This window comes from Acyrthosiphon pisum, chromosome X (genome assembly GCF_005508785.2).
Source record: "Acyrthosiphon pisum isolate AL4f chromosome X, pea_aphid_22Mar2018_4r6ur, whole genome shotgun sequence".
Taxonomy (NCBI): Eukaryota; Metazoa; Arthropoda; class Insecta; order Hemiptera; family Aphididae; genus Acyrthosiphon; species Acyrthosiphon pisum.
In genome coordinates, this window is record NC_042493.1 from 48,058,682 (window position 1) to 48,072,454 (window position 13,773).

Consider the following 13,773-nt stretch of genomic DNA (forward strand, 5'->3'; position numbering starts at 1 on the left):
TAAATTGGATAATATGTAAACGAAAATAACAATTTTAGTTATTATTTTGTAATTATAAAAAATCTTAATACCTATTGTAGCCTGTAGGAATTTAAAACTTTTCATCATTACGTTTTTACGTACATTATTATTTTCCATAAACGATGAAATGTTCAAAATATTTTAACCAATTTTAAGCCATTTAGGTATACCATGATTTTATTTACGCCATATCGCAATTCTATATATACGTTGGTCTTATAAGTTAAGTTAATAACAATATTAATAATAGAATATTTTGATAATTAATAATAGGTAATATAATATGTGATTTTATATAGCTATAGGCGAACATTATTTCAATACAATGATATACATCTATTAAAAAAAGATTTCTAAATTCTAAATGAACCTTATATAAATAATTAATGTATATCTTTAGAAATATAGGATGCCACGCAGTTTCCGGGTTGGAATCATTTAATTCAATTTAAGCATACACTGAGCACAATGAGTAACTACTATTATACAACACAGCGACTTCCTCATTTTCTATATTTACATTGAAATGAACAGAAAAATATTCTGCTTCGGGATTAAAATAAAATATGTAGGTATACTGTCATCCAAAAAACTAAAAACTTCAAAAACTTCAGTATTTTCGTAATGTTATCTGTTATAAAATCTGTTATTTTAAAGAAATTTTTTTTGTCCTTGTGTAGATACTTATAAATATTACTTAACCCTCCACCAATAATTGAACCAGATTTCCATTTCCACCCATGCATTATGTGCTTACTGTTGTAAGACAGAGAGAACCGGAGTGCGTGTGTGGTATCCTATTAATCCGGCCTAAACGGGATGTGGTCGACAAAAATAACGTTCGATGAGTATTATAGCCGTATAGGGTTGCCATATACGTCGCGGTTTGGTCGGTACCTACTGTAGCTGTGTACCGGTTTTGAATACAACGTCCCGTTGTCCCGATAAAGTGTTTCGGGACAGCAATTATTGTCCCGGTATCAACCTTCAATAATTTATGTTAATAATTTGTCTTTTACTAAACTTAATTCTAGTAGAGATAAAATATTGTTTTGATAAATTATATAATAATCAATGATATAATCGTTGACTTTTGAAATTTATTTCAAAATAATTTTCCCAGCTTCAAATTGCTGACGAAAATATTATTGGTATCAAATATACTAATATGAATACGTTCATTGTTTTTCTGTTCCGTCGGGACAATTTTTTATATCACTTATTATCGCTAATTGATAATTTTGTCGGTTACACAGTAGTAGGTACTCATTTGATTTATAACATTGAGTTCGTTTTTGCCTTACAAACGTGTGTCATAGAGTGGTGACCATCGCGTGTGGTATTCTACTTACGAAAAAAAAATGTGTTAGAACTCGTGCGGTCCGTCCGAGGAGGATTATTCGCATAAAAGTTTTACAAAAACTGTTTGTCCATTATTGTAATTAAAATAAAATATGGCAACCCTACGGCGATGAGATGTAAACATGTAATGCGCATAATATGAGCTTCAGATGGTAATATACTAATATACCATATTATTATAATAAATAATAAAATATATCCGTGGCCTGGAGTGTAATACGGTGAAACGCCGGGAATCACTCACACATCATCGCGATAATTATCATATTTTTCTTATAAAACGGCATACGTATAGGTAGGTCGTAGGTAGGTAAAACATTGCAATGACTGTTTCGTATCGTCATCCGTGCTGTGTTATTCAGGCCATGCCGGGTTTTGAAAACCATCGAGATGACGTAGCGCCCGCCGCCGCCGAGCACGATAAACGTGTGTGCCGTGTGGTTCACCATGAATCAGACACGTGATGACTCATGCACATGGTATTATTATTATTATTATTATTATTATTATTATGGGGATTGAAAGCTGTGATTTTCCGTCTCTGTCAGTCACACGCGTGGCGATATTATACCAATATTATTTAGACTTTTTTTCATTTCCTGACGATGGGTAAATATACGTATTATTGTGACATTTTTCTAATCTATGAAAACAGATTTAAATTTGTCGCGATGTCCGATTCAGATCGTCACATAGCTCGCACACATTTTCGATCTCTGTAAACAGCACCAAAGTGAATTGGAAAAATTGTAACGTTACAATTTGTCATATGCAATTTTTTTGGTAAGCTCGAGGCGATACGATAAAATCGAAAACGTGAGTTAGTCGACCTCAAGACGTGTAGGTTGGCTTCACGACATATCCAAACGTGTTTTGAGAATCATTATCGCCTAATAGATCGATCGGTCATCGGCGTGTTGGAAATAGAACACGTCGTCGTCCTAACACAATAAATATAAATTCGAATAATATTATAGGCATCACGCATGCGATAGACAAAGACGGCAAACCATCTCTACACAAACATCGCTTTATCGTCAGTTTAGTCGCGACGTTAAAGTGTGCGCAGTCCACATAGCGGCGGCGGCGACTCCTCCGCCCCCTCCGCTCCGCACCGTAATCGTGTCGCCTCACCAGATCAACACACGCACGCACGCTAGTAACGTAACAAATATACGATCGCATACCACGGACCGCACAGTCGAACAGTGAACACTCCGACCGCCGTCGCGCCCAGAACACGTCGTCACTCGTCACCAGCAGTACGGAGGTGCGCCTCATTTCCGCCTCGTCGTCACTTGCTTACTACAGAGTACAGAACTACAGACCGTCAACAACAGTTTCGTCTTTGCCGTTTCGACGTTAAGTACCAATATCGAAAATCGTTATGCCGTTCGGGCTCTCGTCGTAAACCGCGTCACCATCATCGTTGTTACAGAAATCATCAGTCGCTTTCGAGTTTCGACCGCAGCAATTCGTGTTGGACAACTTCCACCCACCCTCTCGTGATCTGATAGTCCTGAAAAATGTCTAAGGTCTCAAACTACGTCAAGGCACTCAATGGCAGCGCGAACGTCGCTGCAGCCGACGACGAGCTCAAGGAACAATTTTCCAAGGTAACTTACTGACGACGACGCGACATGTACCTACCTACTCGAATGCCGTACATTATATTTTATTTAATATTATGTATAAGGGGCATTTTTGGTGTGCCTTACTGGCTTTTCTCCCAACGATATGGTACCCAAGCGATAGATTTTCTTTGTCACTCGTTGTCATACCTGCCGACGTCTTCCCTGTGGGGGCACAAGATTTTAACATTTGAATGGTTCATTGTGTTCATATTATTATTATAGCCTATTATAATAGGTACTAGCTACCTACAATAATAATAATATAATATATTATATTGTTACTACTTATTTTGGTCTCGGATTATTTTAACTGTTAAATTATAATATTAATTATGATTTTGTATAGGTAATATTTCATTATAATTTCAACAGTCGCAATAAATTTACTATCTAATACCTACTATATTACTATCAAAGTAATAAATAATAATACTTTTACGGTTTTATTTGACATTAAAATAATATGCTTAGTTGTCAGTACACTGGTATTATTATATAGTCAATAATATGCTGATAAGTATTTTTTTGTGTTTCTGATAAAGAATTAGAACATTTTTATAAAATGATAACACTCGTTTATATATAATATATTATATTATATTATTTACCGGTGCTTCTTAACCTTTTTTACTGTGGCGACCCCCGAATGATATTTAATTGTTTGTAGCAACTCCTAAATATATATATTTTGTATGGGTACACGTATAGATTACCGTTAAGTATAAAATATATGCAACCACAAATGTTCACATTCAAATATTGTGATGCCAGAGTTGACATGAATGTGATTATTAATATTTTATGATCTGAAATGTCAAATTTGTGATAAGTTATCAAACTAATTATAACTACTTTATAATTACGTGTTATTATAAATTAATTTTGTTTCAAATTACATTACTCAGGATGGAGGGGTATTCATATTTTAACTGAATAGACTACAAACTGATAAAATAAAATAAAGTTCTATTTAGAATAATTATTTATATTTTTTAATTTACGTGTTCACTGTACAGATACCATAATGAAATGTTATCTTCCTTTCATATGAGTCATTTAAAAATACATCAACACCAAATTTGTAATAAGTAGTAATTTGTAATAACAATTGAATTTATCAGATAAATATAAAATATTTATGTATAAAAATGAGTTATGGCTAGGGCTCCAATTTCAATTCAAAATGAAATGTTTGTAGGTGCTCTAAAACAATGGATTACAAGTACAACTTTTAATTCATATAACATAAAATTATAAAATAATAAAATAAAATACGCTCAGGAAGGATTGGTTATGCTCGAGTTTATGCTGAACACATAACATTTGCTATGTTGCATTTGGACCACAGACAACATTTGTTACATTGAATAACTTTAAATGTAAAGTTTGGACATTACTCCCAAATGTGTTATCTCCGTCTTACTGTTATTTTTAATAGAGAAAATTGACTTATAATGAAATTTAAAGGTAAAAGCCCAGGGCCCCACAATAGGTTTATTTTTGATATTTTAATTTTAAAGTAAATTATGAGCATTTAAAGATGTAAATTTCTATCCTTTAAATTTGATAATAATATGTCAATTTCGACTTAATCACTAATAGAATCTATTTGTATTAGAGAGCCTTGATATATAATAAAGTGGCCAACTGGTTTAATCCCCTCGATCATAATAGACATTAATTGTTCAAACAATTGCCTGGTTATTTTAAAATTTTAAAGGCATACCTATACAAGTAAATTATATGCTGAACAGTCATTGATTTGTACTAATTTACCCATAATTGGTGTAGTGGTGTAACCCACATAATCAACTCTTTTAAGAATAAATAATAAACACTGACTTAATTCTTATAAATTTAACTCAATTTAAGAAATAAAATACTAAATAATTTTAAATTTTATCATATTTATTAACATCAATAAACCTTGCATATTTTCTTTGCAGATTAAAAGTTATTAACTTCATGACTACTTATATATTTATTTTGAGATATATACCTATATTATCTACCATTTTACAAATGATCTAAGATCAAACTCCAACTAAATATTTATTTGTTTGGCAACAAAACCACCAATCTTAGGCTAAAACTATTCCTACCTCAACATAACTTTTTAGAAGCCTAAGAAGACCAATCAGATAATTAAAAAAAATGATTGTTCCTAAAATTTAACAGTGCCTGTCGAATGTCACAACTATTAGTTATTATGAAATTGTTTATTTCTTTTAAAAACCTTTAAATTGTAAAAGACAATATTTCCTATGTATAACATTGCCTATCATATAAACTTGTAAATTAAGAAGTTATATAAAAATACTAAGTGTATTGAAAGTATTTGTTTCAATTAAAAGAATAATTAAAAAAATCAATAAATTTATTTTATCACAAGGTTAGATTTACTTCCAAAGTTATAGACAAAAAGGTGGGATAAGTGGGTGTCACTTTTTGTACAGTAGGTTACTAGTGGGTCACTGTAATGGATAGTGTTAAATTTGAATTCAATGATATATTATTGTATAAGAAAAGCAATTCTGAGCGTAGAGTCAGTTAGCCTATGATATTACTAAGTATATTTGATGATATTATTGTGAATAAAGTAATTTATATATAAAACATTAAAATGTTGAACATTTTATAAATTTTTTAACTACAAAATCATTTATCAATTTTCGATTTGATAAATTTTGTCTAAATTCAAAATTGAAATGCTTATAAAAAAAATTGTGATTATGTATTTTTAATATTTTTTAGCTATCATTGTAATTGATATTAGTAGACTTGTATTACATTTTCAAACTTTTTGACCCAGCGAATACAATTTCATTGACATTTATAGAGAATAAACCTAATAAAAATTGAAAACTGAAAATGTCCGTAAATCGCTCAAAACAAGTCAAAAATCAAAATATTTTGAAAAGCTTATTTTGTATAGAAAATGGTAATATTCAGTGAACATCTTTGACTTCTGTGACTACAGTAATTTATTTTTGAGTTACCTACACCAAAAACCAAAATTGATTTTGTCGAAAACCATTTTTCCTTAATTAGTTATTTTTCTTTTGTTTTTGATGCCGCTTTTGAAAACTACTGGGAAATTTTTACTTTTACCCCTACAAAATCCAAACTATATTCATTTTCCTATTAGAAAAGAAACTGTTGAAGAAAGTCTAAGCATTTTAACTATCCTAAAAGTCAAGATTGGGCATTAACGAGTTAATATGATAAAAGTTAAGTTATTTTTAACTTATCTTTTTTTATCTTACTAGTTTGCTGTTTTAATTAACTTAACTTTAACCTAACTCATTTGTATCTACGTTAACTTAAAATCATCTTATATATTTTTTTTAATAAACCTAATTAAGTTAATTTTGAATTTTCATATTAGGTATTCAAATATTATTTATACAAGTAGTTAGGAGTTTGTAGAATATAATTATAATAGAAAAAAAAGATATATTTAAGAAGAATTTTGTATCTATTTTTATTGATTTAAACTTATAATGTCGTATTACCTATTAAGTACTAATTAATAATAATATAGGTAGGGGTAACAATGTACTATGTTTAGTCTCCCGTAAATCGACATCAATATATACAAGCCCTTGAAGCCCCGATTCATAGTCCCTACTTACTAAGTACTCATTACCTAGTTATTAGTTATTACTTATTATTTATAAATATTTAATACCTACAATTATTATTGTATGATAATCATTCAGATGAATTTTGACCATTTCGATTTATACCTTATTTTTTATATTATAATTTTATTACAAAAATACCTTCCTACCTCGCTTCCTACCTAGTAGGTGCTGGCAGTGGCGTGCCAAACCCACCACCAACAGTTTTTTCACTATTTTTTTTTATTATTCAAAATAATAAATATTATTAAGTTTTTTTAGGTATAATTTGCACATCTATACTAACACACCCACCCACCCACACAAATTTCCCTTGAGGCAATTGTCTCAAAAAATGACTGTTCGGCATGCCACTGGGTGCTGGTATATTATACATATTTTATAGGTACCATAATTCATACAGTCTAAAATCGTTCTTTTTCATTTAAATGTTTAATTTTCACCGAATTTGAACATAAAATACTGAGTAAAATACCTATAAAAAAAAAATGTGATTTTATATTTTTAGATTTTTTGGTTACAGAATAATCTACTTACGTAGAACATTGTTTTAAATTTTCAACCTTTTGTTATAAAAGTTGAACATTTTATAAATTTTTATTTACAAAATCATTTAAAATTTTTTTCAAAATTTGAATTTTAAATGCTTTAAAAAAAAATTGTGAATATATATTTTTAATATTTTTCATCTGTCATTGTAACAATGTATTAGGAATCTCGTATTAAAAATTCAAGCTTTTTGAACCAACGAATAAAATTTAATTGACATTTTTAGGAAAAAAAACTAAAAAAATAGGAATTTGAAAATGTCCGTAAACTGCTTAAAACAAGTCAAAATATTTAGTCGTGTATAAAAAAAATTAATATAATATAAATATTCAGTAAAATTTTCATGTATCTACGGTTATTTGTTTTAGAGTTACAACTTCCAAAAACCTTGCCGAAAACCGATTTTGCGTAAAAATTACAGTTTTTCCTCAATTTTTGTTTTGTTTTTCCCTGCGCTTTTGAAAACTATTAAGAGTTTTAAATTTTAACTCCGAATGCACCAACTAGGTACACAGTAGGTACCTATACCATTTAAGATATTTTTTATTATTGTCATGGAATCATATCATTCATGATTCATTAGAAAATTAAATAAAATTAAAAATGATACCTGCCAATTTATAAAATATAAAATATTTGCCATATTGCCTACCAACAACTTAGATATTTATATATTAGGATATGCCATATTAAGGGTTTACTTACTTTCTATATTCTATAATGCAATTATTAAAAAAAAGATTTGTACCTACCATTAGAACAAATACTGGTAACATGAGTACCTATTACATTTAAGATTCCATACAAAACTTTTCAATTTTCTACATAAAATATGTTAACATTTTTTAATATCTAATTATTACTTCTCTTCCATTTTTCAAATATGTTTAATTTTATAATTACATAAAGAATCAGTTTGTATTGAATAAAAGAATTTTTTTTTTAGATTGATAAAAATGGAGATGGAACTATTGATCTTTCAGAACTACAAGAGGCTCTAGATTTATGTGGTTTTAAGTTACCTGCATGGAAAGTTCGAAAAATGATTGAAGATTATGATGGTAAAAGAACTGAAACAAAAGGAAAACTTGTATTTTCAGAATTTAAAAAGGTTGAATATTTTACATACTTATCTATAATCTAAACAAACTCAAAGTTATAAAAATTTAACATTAATATACTTTTCAGCTATGTTCAGACTTAAAAGCAGGAGAAGTTGCTAGCTCATTTAAACAAGTTGTTTCTAAAAAAGAAAACTTAGAAACTTTAGGTGGTATGTCTGATGCATCAAGTGAAGGAACAACACATTCTGTACGTTTAGAAGAACAACTTGCATTTTCTGATTGGATCAATAGTAACTTGAGTAATGATCCTGACCTAAAGCATTTACTTCCAATAGAATGTGAAGGGAAAAATTTGTATGAAAAGGTCATAGATGGAATATTGCTCTGGTAAATAGATTTTAGACTTAAAACTAACAATTATTATATTATTTATATTGGTTATTTTGTATATATATTAATACATATATCATAATTGTTCAAAATCTTTTTTTTAGCAAAGTTATTAATCATTCTTGTCCTGATACAATTGACGAAAGGGCAATTAATAAAGAAACAAATAAAAGCAACCTTACTGTTTACAAAAAATTAGAAAATTTAACACTAGCACTAGTTTCCAGTCAATCTATTGGTTGTAATATTGTGAATATTGATGCTCATGATCTTGCTAAAGGAAAACCACATTTAGTCCTTGGTTTACTCTGGCAAATTATTAGGGTAAATATATTTTTGGCAATAAAACAATTAAAAAAACCTAATTTAATTTTATAATTTAATTTAAATTATTTAGATAGGATTGTTTAATCAAATTACTCTTGAAAACTGTCCTGGATTAGCTACATTGTTACAAGATGGAGAAAAAATTGAAGAGCTTATAAAACTTTCACCAGAAGCAATACTTCTTAGATGGGTTAACTACCATTTGAATCGTGCTGGAGTTTCAAGGTATAAAATAATATTTAGTTTTGTAAAGTATAGATAATTGTAAAATATTTTGCTAATTTCAGACAATGCCATAATTTCCAAAATGATATAACTGATTCAGAAATATACACATACCTTATGAAGCAAATTGCACCACTTGATTCTGATGTTGATATGTCTGCGTTAATGGTAATTACTAATTATGAATAACTTTTACATTTTTGTTTCCTGAGAATCTAGGAATAAATAAAAGTAAATATGTGTAAGAAACATAATATTCTTTCATTGAGTGATATTTAAAATATTTAAAATTGAACTGTTTTCATGTGTACTTGCTTTACATTTTCACGTGAAATTAATGTTCGATTTATAAGACCTGTTACTTAAAATTTTCCGTGAATTTATAATATTATTCACATATTTACGTCTTTACTTAAGTACTTATTTTTCTATTATTATATTTAAAGATGATTTTACTCATATTATTAATATAGATTGATTTAATAACCAATAACATAAAGTATAACTACTTAGGTTATAATGTAATATCTGACCACCATCTAAAAATCATTAGTTAACAATAATATTTTTTTTTGTAAAATTAATAACTGTTTTTTATATAAATAATATAAATATTCAGTTGATACCAATTAAAAATTATTCTTAACGAATAACGAATTCACGTGAATATGATTCCGATAGTGTTATAGCATTTATTAATTTACATATTATATTAATTATTAATCATACGTGTTCATGATATCCGTGTACACTTATGTTTGTATTCACAAAAAGTTATTCCCTAGTTATTAACTATGTTTTAATTTTGATTAGTTAACCAACATTTCCATTGAGTATTTATATCTTTGAATAATTAAATTACATTATTGTCTATATAGGAACCGGATTTGAACAAAAGAGCAGATATAATGTTGCAGCAAGCAGCTAAGTTAGGTTGTCGAAGTTTTGTTACACCCGTTGATGTCGTGAATGGTGTATACAAATTAAATCTTGCATTTGTTGCTAATTTGTTTAACAATCATCCAGGATTAGACAAACCCGAAGGAGAAATTGCAGGATTAGAATCAATTGAAGAAACAAGAGAAGAAAAAAGTTAGTTTTTATTTTTTTATAATATTTATATTTGGATTAAGGTTTATATACTAGGTTATTCATTTAACATATTATTATTCAAGAAGTATTATTTTTTTTGAAAATACAGTTTTTACACCGTTTCAAGTGGTAACAAAATTACGGGTTTATTAAAAAATTATATTTTTAAATACTTTTATCCTTATGATTTTTCTAAGTTTTTTACTTTTTTGAATTACAACACTTATTTTTAATTTCATCATCAAAAGCAAAATATTTTTCCAAGTATTTTTATACTTAATGAGCTTTAATTATTTGAAGTTAAGAGGAATGGAGTAGTGTATCAGCACTTTGCGGGGTCCTCGCCTACCATTCCATTCCGCTCATCTAAATAATAAATACTAATAACTCATAAGCTACTCTTCCTAATTTTGATTTTCATGTATCTAAATACTAAGAAAAATATTCTGCTTTGAAATGTGAAATTAAAACTATATGTTGTCATTCAAAAAAGTAAAAAACTTCAAAAATGTTAAGGATAAAAATATTTAAAAAACATTTAAACATTTAATATTATATTATATTAATATTATATTTAAAGACTAAATAAAGTAATTTATACTTTTTGAAATGAAGAGTATAACGAGTATAATGATGAAAGAATCATGCATGCGGCATAATGTTGATTAGTCTTTTTCTTTCATTTTCGTATTATTTAATGAATTCTCTAATTTTTATTATAGCATACAGAAATTGGATGAATTCTATGGGTGTTGCACCTCATGTTAATTGGCTTTATTCAGATTTGGCAGATGGTCTCATCATTTTTCAATTGTATGACATTATTAAACCAGGAATTGTTAATTGGTCCAAAGTACACAGGTAAAAAAAATTATAATTTGAATTTCGCTTGAAATCTTAAAATTAAATCAATAAATTGTTATTCAAAACCACATAAGAGGATGTTAGCGCACAATAAGTTTACTCTCTGTGAATCATGCATAATATGGCAAATTTGCATTGAACCATTCTTATTATTTGAGTGATTGACCTATTATCCAACTCAAAGTTAAGAACATTATTTGTGTTTATTGGCTTTTTTATAATATTTCAATTTTGATGCAAGTTATGAGTGTAAAACTCTAAAATATATTACAATCAAAAAGTGTTAATATATTGCTGAAAATGTTCAATATCTTAATAATACCAATATACAAATACAAATTATGATAGATTAATTTAATCTTAATATTAAAGCTGACATTATAGGTTTGGTTCTGCTGAACGTTAATTTTATGCGAAATGTCAGAGAGAAAACAAATTGTTCGAGACATCCTTTGTTTTTGTACAATTATAATAAAGTATAAGTAATTCAAACATCAATATGTTTATAATATAGAAAATTTTCTAAACTGCGAAAATTTATGGAAAAATTGGAAAATTGCAACTATGCTGTTGAATTGGGTCGTCAATTAAAGTTTTCGTTAGTTGGAATTGCTGGACAAGATTTAAATGATGGAAATGCAACACTTACATTAGGTGAGCAAAATAAATAAATAATTGTTGGTACAGTAAAAAATAAAAATGGGTCAAAGTTATTAACATTATGACCTATTTAATATTTTTTGCGATTATACCATAATTTTAATTGTTCAGGGTAACATCATTGATATTATAATACACAGATAAGTCATTGTGTTGTTAATATTGGAAACCGCTAATTGTATTTGACTGCTTCCAATATTAACAATACTATGTCTTATCTGTATATTATTTTCAATGGTAACGGTAATGTATATCTGCCGATCTCGATATAATTAATAAAAAAATTGTTCACTGTTTTTGATTTCAGTTTTAAGCGTTTAACAATTTAACATGGAGCATAATTATAAGCTAATGATTAAACAATTTTGTCTATTTTTTATTATAGCTTTAATTTGGCAACTGATGCGTGCATATACTTTATCAGTTTTAACTCAACTTGCTAAAACTGGAAGTCCGATGATCGAAAAAGAAATTGTTACCTGGGTTAACAACAAGTTACAAAATGCCAATAAATCTTCGACTCTAAGAGGATTCCAAGATCATGCATTAGCTGATGGCCGAATTGTTATTGATTTAATTGATGCAATAAAACCAGGCACCATTAATTATGATGTAGTTAAAGAGGGTGGTGATGCTGAGGTAATATTATTAATAAAAATAATTATAAAAAAAATAAAAAATTGCTTTTGAACATTAGTATATTTAATTAGTAACTAAATTGAATTATTTTTTTAGGATAATTTAGCAAATGCTAAGTATGCAATATCAATGGCCAGAAAGACAGGTGCTAGAGTGTATGCTTTACCAGAAGATATTACTGAAGTAAAACCAAAAATGGTTATGACACTCTTTGCGTGTCTTATGGCTATAGATTATGTTCCTTACATGGCCGTTACTGGAAAATCAGACTCGTAACCAAATTATGTATTATTATTCTTAGAAATTTTCATTTCTGGTTTAGAACATATACATACATAAATATTTGTATAAATTATTTTATATGGAACAATTATTTTTATTTTTGGAAATCAGCAGCATTTAAGCATAACATGTTGGCTGTGGATAAGTTTGATGTACAATAACATTTTGTTACTATACATTTTTATAAATATATTTAAATTTATGTATTAGGTATTAAGTAACTTAAAATTAACTTTTATTTTCCGAATATTTAATTAAACATATACAGTATATTCTTTAAAAGAAAAACCATCACTTGGCAAAGTTTGTTACCAACGTTATTATTTTCTAATAAATACTAATATATCATAAACTAATAAAAACTTCTAGTCTTCAATCTTTCTTATTTCGGCTATCAAATATAAAAAAAAAAATATTTTCAAAGATGAAATTAGTTGTAGAAGACTGACTTACCAATTGATATTGATATATTTGTAAAAACTTACATAATAATATAATTATTTTTATGTGTAGTTAATAATTACTTCAAAGTTAAAAATTAAAATATTATTGTCTTTATATTACATATTTATATATTGTATTTCAACTAAAAATTATTATTTTTATTTTATTTAATATATTTTTATAATATTTTATAGTTTATTAATTATTATTTATTACTAACATGAAATATGTACTTAAAATGCTAAGGTTTTTTTTCATTTTATTTTTTGGTATTTTATTGTTTATACGGTTTTTTAATTGAATTTATTTATTTATTTTATTATTGTGATTACTTAAATAAAATTATATAAAGTAACATTTTAATTTTACATCAAGTACCTAAATGTATAGCTTTTAATCAATCACTTTATCATGACTGATATTACTACATCAATTACAATTCTTATTCTTATCTTCAGTAGCTGTTAAATAATAACATGTTTCCTACCAAATTGTCATACCATATTATGCTATATTATATTTAATAATTTGTATTAATATAATATATACCAGACAAATACACTAATATTGAAATAT

The 13,773-nt window shown here is 27.4% G+C and overlaps 1 protein-coding gene across 1 annotated transcript; it reads left to right on the forward strand.

Annotated features, from left to right (window-relative positions):
* Positions 1 to 2,495: 2,495 nt before the first annotated feature.
* LOC100166368 (plastin-3) lies at positions 2,496 to 13,773 on the forward strand. Its single transcript, XM_001949408.5, has 11 exons — positions 2,496 to 2,999; positions 8,157 to 8,321; positions 8,399 to 8,661; positions 8,769 to 8,988; positions 9,062 to 9,216; positions 9,279 to 9,384; positions 10,095 to 10,308; positions 11,031 to 11,169; positions 11,687 to 11,826; positions 12,218 to 12,471; positions 12,568 to 13,773. The coding sequence occupies exons 1-11, from the start codon at positions 2,910 to 2,912 to the stop codon at positions 12,745 to 12,747; spliced, it is 1,926 nt and encodes a 641-aa protein (XP_001949443.1). The 5' UTR covers positions 2,496 to 2,909; the 3' UTR covers positions 12,748 to 13,773.